This window comes from Pseudopipra pipra, chromosome 6 (genome assembly GCF_036250125.1).
Source record: "Pseudopipra pipra isolate bDixPip1 chromosome 6, bDixPip1.hap1, whole genome shotgun sequence".
Taxonomy (NCBI): domain Eukaryota; kingdom Metazoa; phylum Chordata; class Aves; order Passeriformes; family Pipridae; genus Pseudopipra; species Pseudopipra pipra.
Genome location: NC_087554.1, coordinates 5250040 through 5267506, shown reverse-complemented (window position 1 = coordinate 5267506; position 17467 = coordinate 5250040). Strand labels below are relative to the sequence as shown.

At 38.3% G+C, this 17467-nt stretch overlaps 1 protein-coding gene across 3 annotated transcripts; it reads right to left on the bottom strand.

Moving 5' to 3' along the window:
* Positions 1-187: 187 nt before the first annotated feature.
* Positions 188-17022, bottom strand: ZDHHC13 (zinc finger DHHC-type palmitoyltransferase 13). 3 transcript variants are annotated; one of them, XM_064657167.1, is made up of 18 exons: positions 16907-17022; positions 15798-15931; positions 15162-15284; positions 14622-14699; positions 14005-14149; positions 12654-12718; positions 11918-12080; positions 11004-11129; positions 10525-10658; positions 9665-9765; positions 7165-7289; positions 6392-6454; positions 5919-6012; positions 4651-4713; positions 4443-4526; positions 2894-3051; positions 1478-1575; positions 188-792 (listed from the first exon to the last, which is right to left on the bottom strand). In XM_064657167.1, exons 2-18 carry the CDS (start codon positions 15893-15895, stop codon positions 657-659), a joined length of 1854 nt encoding a protein of 617 aa, XP_064513237.1. In that variant the 5' UTR covers positions 15896-15931; positions 16907-17022; the 3' UTR covers positions 188-656. The 3 variants fall into 3 exon arrangements, with proteins under 3 accessions (XP_064513237.1, XP_064513236.1, XP_064513238.1); XM_064657166.1 differs by lacking the exon at positions 16907-17022 and adding an exon at positions 16299-16423; XM_064657168.1 differs by lacking the exons at positions 4651-4713; positions 16907-17022 and adding an exon at positions 16299-16423.
* Between the last annotated feature and the right edge of the window lie 445 nt (positions 17023-17467).

Below are 17467 nucleotides of genomic sequence, written 5' to 3'. Positions count from 1 at the left end.
ATTCCCTCTTTTTATTTACATTGCTATTTTTCATCATGAACTTACCCATTTTCATACACTAACAAGGCATATACGTGGAAAACATAAGGCAGAGTCAGGCTTTCTCTTATGGTTTTGTGCCTACTTGCTCTTAAAAACCTCACTGGTCACATGCCCCTTGAATCTATTTCAGTCTGCAAAAATACACTTAGAAGTATGAAAGCTCTATTTTATTACATGTAAACCTTTCAAATACAAAGACTTAATGGAGGTTTTCACAGCATAAGAAACAAAATTACAATATAACCATAACATGAAGTTTTAAAATATGAACATTCACTTTAATTTTCAAATGTAATTGTCTTATTATCTGCAAGGATAAAGCAGAGGGTACCAATGTGGTTTTGAAATTCTGCCCTAAAAACTTACTTTTAAAAAATATATTCTTAGTGTCCTCTCATCACATAAAATTTTAAATAGTTTCAGCTCAAACTACATATACACACAGACACACAATGACTGTTCCATATATAAACCTGCTGTAGCTTATGCAAGATAAGGTTTAATATTTGAAACAATAGTAAAACCAAGCAACTTCAGAAGAATTTGGAAAAATTAACAAAATATACAGTTTTATTTAGCTTTCAGCTCAACCATTTTAGAAATTAAGCAAAACTTCACACAGAATGAACATTTTTCTCCTTTGCCAGATGAAAAACATTGTATTGCTTGGTCCAGTCAATTATGTTGGGTTTGAACACACCAAAGCAACTGCACTGAAAAAAGTCTGCAAGATTCTGGAAGCATCCAAGACTGAAAAGGAGAAAAATATGCATTAATAAACCTAAAAAAAGAAGACTGCAAGCATCAAAACTACACATTCACCACAAGACAGTACTTCAGATATAAACTTGTCAGTTTTAAAATTGTGGAGTTGGGTTTTTTTAATTAAACAGTTCTCTATTGAGCATTATTCCTTTGGTGAACTTTTACAATCTGTTTTACGTTAACAAATGAGAGTAGATGAAGTTGAACTCAACTATTTAAAAGTTAGTCCTTAGTAAGATCCCATCTGTTAACACATAAGGAAACAAAGAAACAGGGAAACCTTGGTACCAATTTCTCTAAATACTACAAGAGAAGTTGTAAAGGGGCCAGTTCATGTCTTAGTTCTCTTTCTGATCCTACACAACAGACAGAGAGACTGATGAACAAATTAAAGGACAGCTCTCCCCCACTCCAAAATAGTGTCTACTGATTAGTGCTATGGACTGATTTTGGCACATGTTTTTCCTGTGCACACAGTCATGCACAAAAAACCCACAGGTCTTGTGCTGGTTGTTTATTTCCTAGAGAAAAGGAAGTTCTCAGTAAGGAAAACAAAGTCCACTTCCTCCTCTTAGCACAACTCTTAACAGGCATGACCAGCACATCATATTTTTGCATTTATAAAGCAGTGAAGCAAATCACTTAAAATACTCTGTTAATCAATACCCACTTGTATGGAGTTCTCCTGAGTGAAACAGGATGCTTAGAAGATTTTCTCTGTATCAGGAGATTCATTCTTTCATGAGAGGTCAGCCCCAAGAATGCAATCTTAGTGAAAGGAAAATGTAAGTAATGGTTACAACATGAACACCACAAATCAAAATTCTGGTGATGCAAAAAGATACTAATGAGAAAGGAGGTTGGCCATATCTAACTAATAAGTAACTACTGCTATAACTGATGACTGAGAAGTATGTTTTTAAATGTCACTTAGGCTAAAACAGAGCCCAGCAAGCTGTAACATGAATGCTTCCACTGACAAGGCAAGCTTAATTGGGCTGTCTATAAAGACTGCACTTCCACACATGTCTGCAGAAGTCTAAGATCCATCACAGTTAGGCACCAATCTCCTCAGACTTTGTCTATATTCTACCACACAAAACGGTAGAAAAAGATCCCCTGAAAAAAGGCCAAAATACTTGAGCAAAAGAGAAGTACATATTAGAGATTCAACAATAACTTTTCCCTTTTCTTGACTCTGTTTTCTTTCACTGAGTTTCAACAATGAACTTTGATTTCTTTTCTGCATTTTTCCTTACCTATTCCATTTTTAAATTTTTTAATCAACACGAATCTTATAAACCCTCATAAATGGCTGCAAGGGTCCTTCACCGAATGACACACAAAATATCACAAAGCAGTACATTTAGAAATGACTGTGTAGGAAACACAGTAGTTAACTGTAAACATCCTTCCTAGATCCTGGTTTTTTTCCCCTAGCACAATATCTCAGTGACTTGGATACTGCAGGAATCTAGCAGTACACATTTCAATTGTGGAGTTGTTTTTTTTTTTATTAAACAAGATATAAGACAAGTCTTTAGCTCAGTGTGCTTAACACATATTTCAGTGACATCTTTCCTAAAAGCTGCTAAACGAGCTGTTTCCCAGATGTTTTAGGACAGCTTTTCTTTCTTTGCATAGCCAAGCTCTCTCTGAGAAAAACATAAAAAAGAAATTTGACAAGATAAAATCCAGGTTATGTACTTTTATTGTTGCAATGTGTCTAATGACACACTGTTGAGCTCTGCCACTGAATTTTAAACTCAGGACTAATTGTGCTATTGAACTTTTGTGTCATTTTTGGGGCACTAATACCAGTTCCATTTGTCAAATACATTTGTTTTCTTTAAATACTTTTTATAGGTTTGGAATTTTTGATGAGTAGTAAACCCAGAACTCAGCTGTAGGAATGATTTGCAGACTGTGATCCTGCTTTTAACAGGGTGCATTTAAGTACTGCCCTGAGATTTAAGAGAAGCTCCTTGCTGTGACAGAAGCCAGTCAAGGAAAGCAGACACAAGGTTTTCATGGGAGCAAATCATCTGGGGAAAAGTTCTAAGCATAAACTGAGGGAAAATAGTACCTGATAAAGCTGAACAGTGAGCCACAAGGAGGCCCAAACAGTGTGGAAACAGGCAACTGCAGAGATGTAGGAAACCCAGGGAGAGCAGTACATGACCTGTGTGAAGTATGTCCATGCTCCATCCTGGTGGTAACTTGTTGGACAATGGTTGGACCAATCTGAGAAGACATACAACCAGTTAATTATGTTTTTAAGCCCTTAAGAACTGAACAAGGATTATTTGCACAAAATGAATATTACATAGCAACGGGCTCTAGAAATACCGTGTTTAATATATCCCATTCCCACTTAAAAGCACCCACATAGATACATTGGGTTATCTGCTTGTTATTCTGGCTGCATAATCTTTACATTCTGAGTTCATAATCCACAGAAAGAACATTCAAGGCACTGCCTAAGCTCTTTTTACATTATATTGAAGTGTCATAATCTCCCATTGTCAAGACTTCTGGAATTTTGCTTCATGCTTATTTGTAACTTTTAGGACAAGAATTTATCATTTCTCTTAAACACCATCATCAACAAAAGGAGACTTGATGGTGACAATTCCAAGAAAGCAGTATTCTACCACTATCAAACAGACGTAAACTGGGATGTCCAATTCCTGCAAATTTCTTACAAGCTAATTAAGTCTAACACATATGTATTTAATGTATTAGAAAAAACCCCAAACTACAAGGAAAGTAACTTTTTTTTTCTTCTCTGTATCAGTAGAGCAATAAAGAGGTTTTCTTCCCACATTCCTTCACATACAGGAAATGGAGAAAATAACATGCTTTTTTCATACATAAGATCCCCACCCAAACACACCCAAACACAGGAAACACTAACTCATGTTCACACAAGTGACCTGTATCCTCCACTGGCATGGCTGGTTCATTGCATTCTATGTTGAATATTGCCTCATATCAACATAATGTGAAGCAATATGAAATAAAATTAACTCCCTCTGCTTTTTTATTTAAAAGGTTAGTGCTGTGGTAATTCACCCTCAGGAATTACATTTTAATGTTTCTCCTCTCCCCTCTAAGAAATTTCCTAATTTTTAAAAGTAACAGTTTAGATCTGTTAATGAGATATACAGTTCTCTTCTCTTCAAAGTTATGACTGCATTAAAACCAAAAAGAAATGCTTCCAGGTATTCAATACAGATATTTCCAAATAACAAAATCAATAAAGCTTTTGTAATAATGTATTTACAAACTTATTTTCTATTACAGTAAAGGGCATCCAGCTTAGAACCTGTAACCTTCCTCCACATGGCTTCTCTATTTCACCTCTAACAAAAATTCTTCCTGCTATTTCATTTTCCAATGGACATCCCACTAGAGTTGTATCTTATTATGTTTGTGTTGAGCAAGAACTATGATATTTGAGCAAAGACTCAGACATGATGTATTGTCATTTATTTACACAATAATGCCACTGCTGAAATATGGCATCACTTGTGCAAGTATAGTTACACTTGCTGGAAACAAAATGCTGAAAAATAAAGACCAGACACACATGTACTTGAAAAGTAAAGTAAAATAAATTCATAGATACATACACAGAAGAGTTCCATAGAGCAGCCAGACACCTGTCATTGTTAGGAAAGTCAGGAACAACAGGTAATAACAATGGTTCCCAATACCTGAAATTAAGGCAAGGAAAAAAATAAAAAAAAAAGTTTGACAATTCAAAATTCAGCAGTATTTGCATTTCCCCTGAAGTTAAATAGGAATAAAAAGCAAGTCAAAACCATTTCTTGTTATTACCTCTGCCATCCACAAGAGAGCTTGACAAGGTTGATCTCTCTCTCAACTTTCTCCTGTAAGCCACTCCAATTTATACAATAGAATTAGTTTTGATAAAGTCAACCAGGATTTGTGTCTTCTTCAGAGCATGCCTTCAGCTGTTTTAGCTAGATGAGGATTAATTATGCAATCACAACTCTCCTCCATGCACAGTAAAATTGTCTCATACTGCTGAAAAGTCTAAGCTATTCAATTTGATTGTTTGACCTCGTGTACTTCAAAATTGCAAACATACACAAAACCACCCCAGACCTCTGTCAGAGAAACTGTTACATGAAGATATAAAAATATCTTTATTTAAATTACAATCATATTGCTCAGAGCCTCCAGACAATGCATCAGAAGGATGTCCTACCACCTTGTAAATAGCAAACACCATAAAAATATTTCCAAGGATTTAATATTACAAAAAAAAGCTACTGGAAAAAAAAAAAAGGTAAAAATATATTGTTACAGATGAAAAGGTCTGACCTTAATATCTTGAGCATCACCAGTAATGAGCCAGGAAGGAAGAAAGAGGGCAAGAGGAAAGAACACAAGAGCATGAATAACGCCCTGCTGGGTTACCTCAGGGGTCCAGCTGCTCCTCTCACAACTGTCTCTAACAGTGAAGGAGGCAATGGAAGGTTGGGAGGACACCCAAGCCTGGCCAATTTCTGGAGTTCACTCTCCTCATCCACAGCTACTGCTTTAAAATGTCAGTGTGTGCACACTTGTCTAGTTCTTTCAGTATCTACTTTTGGACACATTGTCCAAAAAGTCAGTCTAACCCCTTTCTGAACCTTCTGACTCTGCCTGTATCTGCAAACCCTTACAGCAGCAAGTTCCAAAATTTCACTGCCTGCCATGTAAAGACAGGACTAATTTTAAATCCCTAGTTTTAGTATGATGTGCTTGTTGAGTAAGAGTTCTGCATTCACTTTAGCCACCATCTTCATATTTTTTCTCTTTCTTTCTTAACATCTCAATCATATCCCCTGTTCCTTCTTCTTTCAAAAGAAAGAGTTCCAGACTTTGTGGTTTCTACTCTTACGGTGACTACTCTATCCCTTTAATAGACTTTCTCTGTTCCATCTAACTAATTTCCCTCTGGCACCTACCAGAGTCCTTCAGTATCAACTGCATATTCTTGTATCATGTGAGCTCTCTCTCTTTAAGGAGATAAATGTTACTTCTGCAACTTTTAAAATATGTGGCATTTGCAAATTTGATAAAACACACACTCTCACCTATGCACTGTCCAGTCCACAAAGAATGCTGATCATATCTGGCTACACATGCTTGGCAAGCAAGGCAATGCACAGATCTCAAAGGCTTCCTTACCTAGTTGAGGATGAAGGAAAAGAATACACTCATAGCAGAAGCATCTGTTTTGCTCAAAGTTTAAAGCATCATCTTATAGGTTGGGCACATTTTGCACAGTTACTGTGTAACAGACCTCACAACAGAACATAGATGAGAGCCATACATCTTAATTTTACATTAAAAAAGAGATGGAAATAGTTGTTTGGTTTTTTTTTAAGATTACAGTCCAATCAGCTCATATCATCTCTTGTCACTGTAAAAGATATAAAGAAATCCAAACAATATAGAAAAAACCCCTCGTGTAACATTCAAATGACAGAGAGGAAAATGCTTTTTATAGCAGCACTGAGTATAATGCAGGTTCACAAAAAAAAAAAAATACCAAAGGCCCACTTACAAGACACGATGTGCAGAATGTTCTGAAGTCCAAGCAACCTGCTTCTGCAAGACCTACAATGTTCTGAAAGACAAAGTATTTTGGACTTGTATTTGGATCACATTTTCATAGGTGCTGTGAAGCTTTTTACATTGTGACTTTTGCCGTTTGTAAGTATTTTGAGTGCCAAGCACTGACAGAACTTGCTATTTAAAAAGGTCCACAAGAAAACACAAACCAGTAAAAACTAATGCAGCTTCACCAATACAAGATTACACAGAAAAGTATCTCTATGTTGCCAAAATTAATAAATAATGTGAATTAAATATTTTTTAAAGTGAGATGGTGTTTACATACAAGACAACTCTCATACAGTCAGCCAGACTTCAGGGAGATGAGGAGAGGTATGACTCATTCACACTGCTCTCCTACAGTTCTCCATGCTCATCTCTCTTTTTAGCCACAAACAACTGGAGCAGAAACCATATAGAATTTCTATTTTTAAGTGAAGTTCTATGTGAATTTATATCACAGATAACATTAGCAGGTCTGTAAGATGTTTGGCCAAGCTCATACTTCAGTGAAAAAAGATAGAGGCACAGAAATCGTAGCAGGATGATGAAGATAAGGAAACAAGCAGTAGGAGGAGAAATTCTCTCGCTAAAAACTCTTAAAGGAAGAATATCGCACTGCTCTCAAGTTTACCAAAGCTGCACATAATGCCAAACAAATCAACCAGAAGTACATACATATTGCACCAGGTTACAGCCCTTCCATTTGCCAAAATCACCTACCTCTTTTCTTTCTTCTTCTGAAGTCTTTATATATCCCGGATCAGTACTCCAAGTTTTATAGAAATAATAAAGAAGACCCATCATGCTGAACATGACAGTGATTTCAAGAATTATATTTGTTATATGTAATTGTCAGGTTAAGGAATATATTCTTATACCACGTATCAGCACTCTTTGTCAAACAAACAAAATATTCTAAAATTAGTTTATGTTATTTTACAAGCAACACGCAAAATAGAAAAAATTATCTTCACCCTTATAGCTGGATCTTCTCTGTCCTTCAGAGGCCATCATATCAGAGAAGTTGAGTATCTGTCCAGTTCGAGTGCTGGAGAAGATTTTTACAACTGTATAAATCTGAATCACAATATGGCTCCCTGTCATCCTCCCTACCAGAGTGCAGACTTTTGCCTTTCAATGTTCAACAGATACAAAATGAATTTGATTTCTTTTTTCCCTCCGAAGCTTCTCTATTTTATTTAAACAACTAGTCAGACATGCAGAGTTATAAAGCTTCCAGTAGCTTTGAGATTTGTTTGACGGCTGCACACACCCCTAAGTCATCAAACACTCAGTCTTACCTTCTCCTGTTCATTTCAGCCAAAAGCAGTTGTATATACTCAGTCAGAAGAATGTAATAAAGCCATCATGAAACTATTTTTGTCACTCAAAAAAACCCAAGCACACACTGCTTAATACTTCTGAAGGACATTAGAACATAACTTTTATACTATGGACTACAACCATCAGGCAAAAGGGGGAGAAAAACATGCCAAGATTAACTGTCTCTATACAGCAACAGGGGAATGTGGAGTGGGACAAGTTTCTTACCAATTAAATTCATACACCCAGCTTGAGAGCTCGGGCTGCTAAGAACAGTCCATGATGCTCCCAAGGAGCAGGCAGAGAGCCCAAGTCTGAAACACATCTCCAGTGACCCCTGTCACTCTACAAACTGTACTGCAAATAACCCTTAAAAATCCAGCGCTGCAACCATAAGACAGGTTGCTTTGTCTTATGAACTAATGCCACTGCAAACAGTTCTAATTAAAATCAAGACGATAAATTATGAAATATTGGCACCACGTATTACCAGCTGCTTGTTACAACGCAATTGCAGGGTGCAGTTGCAGAAGTCAAATGATGGCACATTTTTTGTGGATACTGGTGGTCTATTTGCATTGCTATTGGTTTTTTGGAACTAATTGAAATTCTGGATTTTCATTCAGTCCAGAGGAACAGTTTGACAGACAAATACAGGTAACTAAAATCCTGAAAACGTTTATAATATTCAGATCTGTGACCAGTTGCAGAAGGAAAACACATTAACGAGAAAAAGGGTTGGATAGTGAAATGGAAAACTGTCCACTGACCCACCTCATCAAGCTATGGTTAGACCTTCAAGGACACTGCTGTGCTTACTATCCTCAGCAAAGTGCCTGACTCAAATCCCTATCACTGGAATTATTTTTTTCCCCTTTTAATTTAGATGACACCAAGAAAACCTTAAAACTTCACAACACAGCACTGAATAACACAATTTTCATTTAGACAACCATGTGTGTATCCCCAGCGGGAATATACTTGATCAGTTCATCGAAGTTAATCCTGGTAATTCTATTATGGACATCTAATTGGGAACAGTACAAAAGAAAATGCCATTTAAAGGTTGAACTAAAAATTAATTAAAACTGTGTAGCAATATATTATAGCTGGTTTAGTACAAAATTATTTACAGTTCTAAGTATCTTCCTAAATGCCTTCCCACAAAACTTCACCAATAAGTACATGCCCCCGTGTAACAAAAGAGCAAGGCACTGAAAAGAGTGCAAACTACTAAAATGTTTTTGTACTCAACAGTGAAAAACCTCTTCAGAGAAAGCAAATGAGAGGTAGAAATGAATCCACTGTATACTAAGGATTCAGAGTGAATAAAGACAAACAGGAGACTGGATGATCTATTTTACACAAAGGAATACAAAGAAATTTGATCCTTTTTGGGGGTGTGTGTGGAGGGTGTTGTTTTTAAAGGCAGAAGCATGAACACCACTGTCAAGTCCTCGTCATTTTAGAAAGACCAGTTGCTTTTAAAATTATTATTAATGCATGTGTTATCCAGTTATACCACATGCCAAAATACATACTGTATGAGAGGCTCAATGAGGAAGATTAAGAAGTCACATGGAGATGCTAACAGAAACAACTGGATTTATAACTGACATCTTCATTTTGATTTTCCAATAACATATGAAATAGTTCAGATTATAAAAAAACAAAAATCTGCTAAAGACAAAAGAAGGTACACATTCTTAGTCCATATATAACTTTAAATTAAAGTCAAAGTTACTTTGCCCCTCTCCAGTGGAAGTAAACCAATGTTACCAGACATTAACAGTCATGTGGAATTATCTGGAACTGCTCATTAGTTTGCATGACCAGGTTTAGATTTACAAGGAACTATAGGGACAGTTCTATTGCATTTCCTCAGTATAAAGGATATCGGGCAGGAACCAGAAAAACCAGGTCATGGACATCCAAAAAACTGAACTTAGCAGAAATGCTGTGGGAAGATACCTTAGATTCTTGAGCCCCACGAGTTGCCTGAAAGAATATTAAAATAAAAAAATAATATTTTTCAAAATATATTTAAAACACAAGTCCATAGAATATAAATCATCTGGTTTGTTATTGTAAAAACTTCATGCACATGGTATATTTCAAGTCTCTCAAAGCAATCAAGAACTGTCACTCAAAAGGATTCTTTATCCAGACGGACAGGGGGTTATCAACGCAAAAATAGACCTACTAAGTGCTCTGTTCCAGCCTAATATTATATATGAGAAGTGTTGTAGCACTGGGTGAGAAGTACAGTCTCTGTCTATTTGCACACAGACAGCTTTGCCACATCAATGAATACTGACTGTTGCAGGAACTGTTGGAGAAAGCAGGAAAAGTACAAACCAGCTCAGGATAACACTGGGAGCTCTGGGGAGGCAAAACCTATTCTCTGCCAAAATATAGCAGGAAAAAGTTGTGATAAAACACATTTCTGAGCACTGTGAATAGATATCTCAGTATCTGCCAGATGAAAACCATCAATAACACTCTTTAACATTAAAATTAGCTAACAGACTGTTTGGGGTTTTTTAATCTTTCCGTGACAGGAAACTACTATTGTGTACACCTAAAGACATTCAATTTCTATGGTCATTCATTCTAAAAAGTACATATATTTAAATTCTTACACACTCTGCAACCATTTTTCAGGACGTATCTTCTAAGCTATGTGAAACTAAACTTTGAAAATATATCATGACTCTGACAATTAAATACACATACAGAGAGAAAAAAGCCACAAACCTGACAAATAGTGTCATTCCAAATAGCAGGCAGAGAAGCAAACATCCTTTCAAAAGCCAAGAATCAGAACTTAAGTTCACGACGTATCCTATGGCCCACATGAATGTCAAGGAAGATGCCAACATCAGGAAGAGCTGTTAAAATTATTATTGTGAAAATATTCAAGTTATTGTTTTATTGTTATTGTATTATTGTTAAAGTATTCAATCAGACTTACTTAAAAGTATTCACTTCATGTAATAACAGATGCTGAAAGACTCAAGATAGAGAAGACACATCAACACATCAAAAGCAGGGGAGGAGGAATGACACAAAAAAACCCCACTCGAAACACTGCTATGTGCTTTTAAAGAATATTTTTTGTGCATCCAATTTCAGAAATCTCAGAAGTTGCTTGTTAGAATAGAGTTAATTTGCATATCACTCTAAACACAGCATGCTGTAGTTTTATTTCCATTAGTTATCACTTGGGAAATTACCTCATATTTCTCTACTATTTTCAGCAACCTGTTATTTTTCCTGCTTCTCATTCTTCCTTCCTCTTTCATCATATAAACCATGAAGTGATTCTGACTTTGATAAGCAAGGTCAAGTGGTGTCTCTCCCTTTAAGAACAGAAGAAGTTATTTATTTATGCACTTAACACATAAATACTTTCCTTTTTAACAGAAGCAAGAAATTAATATAGCTAAAACAAGAATAACTTGGCAGTTACTTCCCAGCCCCACCTCCCCCTCCCCCTTATTCTTTAAGGCAAAGTAAGCTAAACTCAGGGTTTTAATATGCTTAATTCAGTGCTTTGCAATTCTGAAAACTGACACTGGCAAACAGATTGCACCCATTTGAGTTATCTGCTGGAATGCCTCCAGTTACATATTTACATAGTCATGAGAATTGATACTTTCAACATTTATACTTCTCACTATCAGTTTTTACAAATATTAAGAGGAAGACTTTCATATGTGACCAACCCAGGCATTGCCAAACACTAGCTTTCACATGTATTTTGAAGTCTTTGTGAGTGACTGGACACTAAGGAACTGTTACTTTTTAAAATCTACCGAAGGTCATTAGTCTCTATGACAACGTTCTGAAGTAGAAAGCAGCCAAATCAAGAAATGAAGAAACGAAACAAACCACCAAGAAAATGAAACGATGCTGAGGGAACACAAGGTTTGGCTGTTCATTAAAGAAATGTTGCAAAGAACCTCTGCATTCTTTGAGTCACACCTCAAGGAAGGCGCTAAGTCCTTTCTGTGAAGTCTAAGAACATCTGCTCTTAGTCAACTCCTGTTGCAATTGACATCCAATGTGAAGAGGGCTCAGATTTTTCTTTACATTTATTTTACACATTTATGCCACATGAGATGAAATATCATGAAAGAAATTATACCTTGACATTTTTTATGTCGAGGCTGGCACCAGCTTCCAGCAACAGATCCACTGCACTGATATTTCCTGATGATATTGCCCAATGCAGTGCAGTATTCTTTTGAACATTGTCTACAGCATTGAGAGAGGGGTTAAACTTTAAGAGAAACCTCGTGGGTTCCGGTCTAGATGAAAATAAAGTATAACAGTTAACAAACAGAAGAGAATCTAAGCTGGAAATGAAACTTTTGAACGCCCTATAAAAAAAATCAGTAAAACAACAGGAGATATGCAACACCTTGTCTCAGAACAAGTTCATCAACAAGAGTTCCAAGTTTAGAATTCAGGACCCACCTTGAAGGTTTTTCTCCAGATTATGTAATTTTACCTTTTTAACAAATATGAGGTCTATAACACAGATTGTATCTTCTACAACACCATGTGTAAGCTTATATCTCCACATTTAATTTGTTCTAAATGCATTTCACTGTGTCCACTTCCATTTATTTTCATTTTGGGGAAAGCACAGTACGGCTGCAGATGATTCAGCCACAAACCTAAACTTCTTCTGGAAATTCTTTTGACTTTGCTATATCCAACGAGCTACTTCCTAACTCCTGATCTCTGAAATACTGGATATTTTAGTACAAATGAAAGTGAAAGGAATGTCAGTTGAAAAAAAGAATCGTAAGAAAAAATTCACCTCACTACTTCTTGGGTACAATAAAATAGACCCTTCTCAGTTATTCACTACTTACCCAATGGCTTTTTGTGCTGTTAACATTAAAGGTGTTTGTCCATTGAAGTCTGTTGTGTCTATGTTCTAAGAATAAGAAAAAAACAACAAGCAAGTGATTACCAGTAATTTCAGGAAACAGTGAGGTGGTCAGATTTGGAGCTATACAACTGGCTTAGCTTCACGAATGAAAAGAAAATGGAAAGAAACCGAATTACATAAGCCAAGAAGCCAACACTTCTTTAAACGTTTTTCTTCCCTCTACAAGTCTTGCATGTCGTTCCTTCCAGAATATTCTGAGTTTCTACTAAGGACACTTTTAAGGGAGAGTCTCCACAAAGGATATTTCCAAGTGAATCATGTTAACCATCTTCCTTGTGTAAACAGAATACATAACAGAATGTCCAAGTACATAAAACAGTTTTATTAAAACAAGAAAAGATTGGTTGATTACGTATCTCAAAACATAAACACTTCACTTGTATTACCTAATTTTCTTCCTTCTTAACAATGAAGGTTTCCTTGTTCCCTGCTTCCACCTATCATTACATTAGAACAGATTTACTTAAAAGAAATTATTAAATACTTGGATTTTTTCAGCTGAAGATAGGTGAACTAACAGCTTTATTAAGTCTGTGATACACATCACTATACCTACACTCCAGAAGGCAGTTATTCTACCAAAGAGAACTCTATAAGAAAGAAAATAAACTCAGAAAATCTTTAAATCCTAACACTCAATGTTTCTAAGAAACAGTCTTGATCATATAAGAACTCTTCTCTCATTTTTATTAGAAAACTGTTACACTTGTCATTAATTCTGATTATTTCAGATGCAAGTTGGGAGATATCAACTACCATGGATACAATATAAAATTAAAGAAAACACAGAAATTAATAAAAATTCAGACCTAGTCTGATGATCTATTCTGTATACTTCAATTGATGGACAATTCCATGGATGACTAGTTACAAAACTGTAATCAAATCATAAATACTTCATGACGTATATCCATCATATACTTTTTGTTCTCAGGTTTAAATGTTTAGTTCTTTTGTTCTCATGTGTAAATGCCAGTTGTCATTTACATAGCACCACAAATCTGCATAGCCTTAGCAATGCTCTTTAAATACTCTGAAATGTAGGTGAATCTGGACATGTGGGGATGACAGGAACAAGGAGGACTATTAAAAAAAAGTTTTTTTAAATATATATTAAAAAAATCTAAGTTTATCTGAACTTATAACACAGAAAAAAGTTATAAAATACCTGCTTTTCATGTAAAAAACAAACCAGCTAATTCTGAAAGGTATCCTACACACAGACAGCTACTCACAAGTAGAACACAACAACTGGGACATCACCGACATACCTGGCCTTTTGATATGAGGTAAGCTATGATGGGCATGTGTTGGAAGAGCACTGCTAAATGAATGCTACTGAATCCTTCCCCATCAATAAGACTGGGATCCGCTCCACATTTCAACAATAATATGACCATGGGTAGGTGTCCTTGTCTACAACGATATATGAAATGAAACTATAGAGATGATGAAACAAATGGGTATTTTAATGAAAGCATTGCCCTAATAATTCTTACAGAGACCCCACAAAAAAACAATTTTCTTTCAGATTCTCATGCTTTTATTCAGGAAAATACTTAAGCTACAAGTTTGTATCAGGAAATTTATATTAAATATACACCTTAATAAATCAGCCTAGGGCAAACTGTTAATTTAGAATACAGTGGTTATTCTACAGTAATCTCTCCTGTAAGCAGTCATCCAAGCATCCAACTCTGGCAGAACACTGACAGTCCAGAAGAAAGCACTGATCTTCCAATGTGAGAACTGGCACTCAGAGAAGTTATCCCAGAATAATTATTTAAGGTTATGTTTTCTCCAGACAAGCAGTGCTTTGTTCTTTGTACCACACAAAATGCTACTATAGCTTTTAATATTAACAGATTTACACTTGCAAGCAACATACCTAATGGCCCAGTGAAGGGGAGTAGAATTCAAATCTCCACCCAGCTGATCCACTATCGCACCTTTGGAAATATAATATCTGTGTAATAACAACACAATAAGATTAAGAACATAATAAGATATAAATATATACTAATGATAACATAACTCTAGTAATGTGGCAGTAGCTTACAATAAAAAAAAAAATCACTAGAGAAGAAAATCGACAAAAGTTTTTGCAGTAAAGGACACTTTTCAAGAAAATGTTTGAGAAAAAATACAGTCATTAGCAAGGTACTTATAAAATCAGCTGTCATGTTTGTTAAACAAACCAAACCCAGGAAAACGATTTCATGTACTACATGATTTCACATATAAAGAAACCAGGCTATCTTCACATTGCAGCGACATTTCCACAAAGGTTATTGGGTTAAAGTTTGAATTTCATGCTTTTCTTCTCAAGCAGCAGGTTCCTTTGTTTTCAAGTACAAAAGCAACAAAGAGATTATAAGTAACAGTGGCAGAATACTTGTGTTACTTTCACAGGGACTCTTGAACTTACTTAACCAGCTCCTGTCTGTTGTTTATTGCTGCCCAGTGAAGAAGAGTCACATTTTCTTTGTCTGGTTGTCGAACATCATATCCTGCTTCTACCAGTTCTCTGCATCGCTCTAGCATTCCATATCTTGAATGAGAAAAAAAACCATCAATTTATTTATCATTTGTTAAATATCCTCCAGTTTGGAGACAGCCACATACTAAAGAAAGAATAAATCTCTGTGAGCATCACCCAGCAGTTCCTACTCGCACAAATTCCACATTGCAATCAATGGAAGTCTTGCAAAAAGAGCTGGGCTCTTAACAAACCTTCTACTTAACAAACTTGCTTGAAATGAAATACCTTTGTTTATGATAAAAACATTTACAACAGTAGCTGTAAATGATCTTCCTTCACAGAATCACAGAATATGTCGAGTTGGAAGGGACCCACAAGGATCAGCGAGTCCAGCTCTTAGCCCTACACAAGGACCATCTCCAAGAGTCAGACCATGTGCCCCAGAGCACGATTAAAACTTCTTCCACTACAGGGAGAAAATGAAACTGAAAATGCTTCCTTTGTAAGAATATTCAGACTGGCTCACATTTGAGGACACTCCCATCTATTTCACCACTTGGCACACTCAGAATGTGTACTTACTGTGTAGCCTTGACAATATCACAGGTCCTGGGGTCTTCAACAATGGGATATGGTCCCGGTAAACCTTTATCCCCGTGGGTGCTGTGATTGTTGTGCATGTGAGGTCGATGAGGTCCATGGCAATGGCCTTTACACTGTCAGTTAACAAAGTACTTATCAGCCATTATTATTTATGGGTTCTACACCACATACACAGCAGTTCTGCCACACCAGAAATCACAGTCCACGGCCTTGGGAAAGGCTTTAAACGCGCTCGGGAGCCACAGTGCCACCCACACAGCCTGAAACCACACGCGATGGAACAGAAGAGGCACAGGCAGGGCAGGACACGGGCCGCTTGTTGCCGGGAACCCTCGCCAGACACCCCCCGGCAGCACCGCGGGGACCGCACGGCCGTCCCGCTCCGGCCCTCGGCGGCCGCGCTCCGCACCCACCGCCCGGGCAGCGCCGGCCCCTCCACCCCGCTCCCGGCCTGGCACTGTCTCCGGGCTCCCCGCTCACCGCCGGGCCACTGCCCGCCATCCCCGCGCCCGCCGCAGCTTCCTGCTCCCGCTTCCTGGGAACGGCTCCGGGGCGGGGCCCGCGCCGGGCACACACGGCCCGGGCGGGGCGGGACCGGCGCCGTGCGGGCGAGTCCGGGAGACTCGAGTCTGACCTCCCCCGGCCGTGCAGGGAATGGCGGGGAAGCTGTCCCTGACGTTCTCCGGCCGTGCAGGGAACTGTCTCTGACGAGCCGCCGCTTCGGCTCGCGCGGGCAGATCAGCGGCTTCCAGCTTTCTTCGGTTGTGCCTGAAAAATGGTTCCTTCCCCTTTTGCAGGGCAGCCACACGGAAAAACTCTTTCAGTTTCGCTCAGTATATCCCCCAAGGTCCGGGACAAGAAGCCTTTTCTGCTGGCGAAACTGCGGCAGTTGTGCCTCAGCAGCAGGAAGGGATCCCCTGGGGAAGGGTCTGGAGCACGATTCTGATGAGGACCGGCTTAGGGAGCTGGGGGGGTCAGCCTGGAGGAAAGACCTTCTCGCTCTCTATAACTCCTTGAAAGGAGTAGTGCCACCACTTTGCTGGCATGGTTCTCTCAAGGATTCAGGGCCATTTGGAAGTCATACTTACAGCCCCCAGCCGAGCTCCGATGTCCCCTCATGACACCAGGATGAGGGAGGAGCCGCCATTACGGGACAAGCCGTGAGTGGGAGCAGTCACCCCCTAAATAAACGGGGATAACCTGGGAAAACACCCACAGGTGTCAAACACCCACAACCTTCCCGGGTGATGTGGGACCTGGTAGCCCTCAGAGCGACTCCATCTCCTCTGCCCTGAGGAGAAGTCCCCCCCCTGCGTGGGGGGCGGTGATCACCAGCTCTCGATGGCGCTGGGTGTGGGCAGAGAGGGACAGGGCAGTCTGTGGGGACTTGGGGACCTCCCGCTCCTGGGGGAAACGTGTGATGGCTTTAGTGAATTAGCAGTTACCCGAAAAGGGAAAATTATAACGCCCAGCTCAGCCTCCTGCTTACGTCGGACTCAGGACTCTCGCAATCCCCTGAGGGTGGGGTCCTGGCTGGAAGGATCCTGCCAAGCCTTCAGGTAGAGGCTTGGATAGGCATTCAGGGTCGGCAACTCGCAAAAAAGGGAAGAAAAATGAAAAAGCAGATGCATCTCTGAAAAAAAACCAAA

Coding starts and splice junctions, on each gene's coding strand:
- ZDHHC13 (XM_064657166.1), bottom strand. CDS start 16,319: ATGGCGGGCAGTGGCCCGGCG. Junction 15,285..15,797: donor GATATTGTCAAGGCTACACA/GTAAGTACACAT, acceptor TTCTCATTCAAG/ATATGGAATGCTAGAGCGAT. Junction 4,527..4,650: donor CTCTCTTGTGGATGGCAGAG/GTAATAACAAGA, acceptor CCTTAATTTCAG/GTATTGGGAACCATTGTTAT.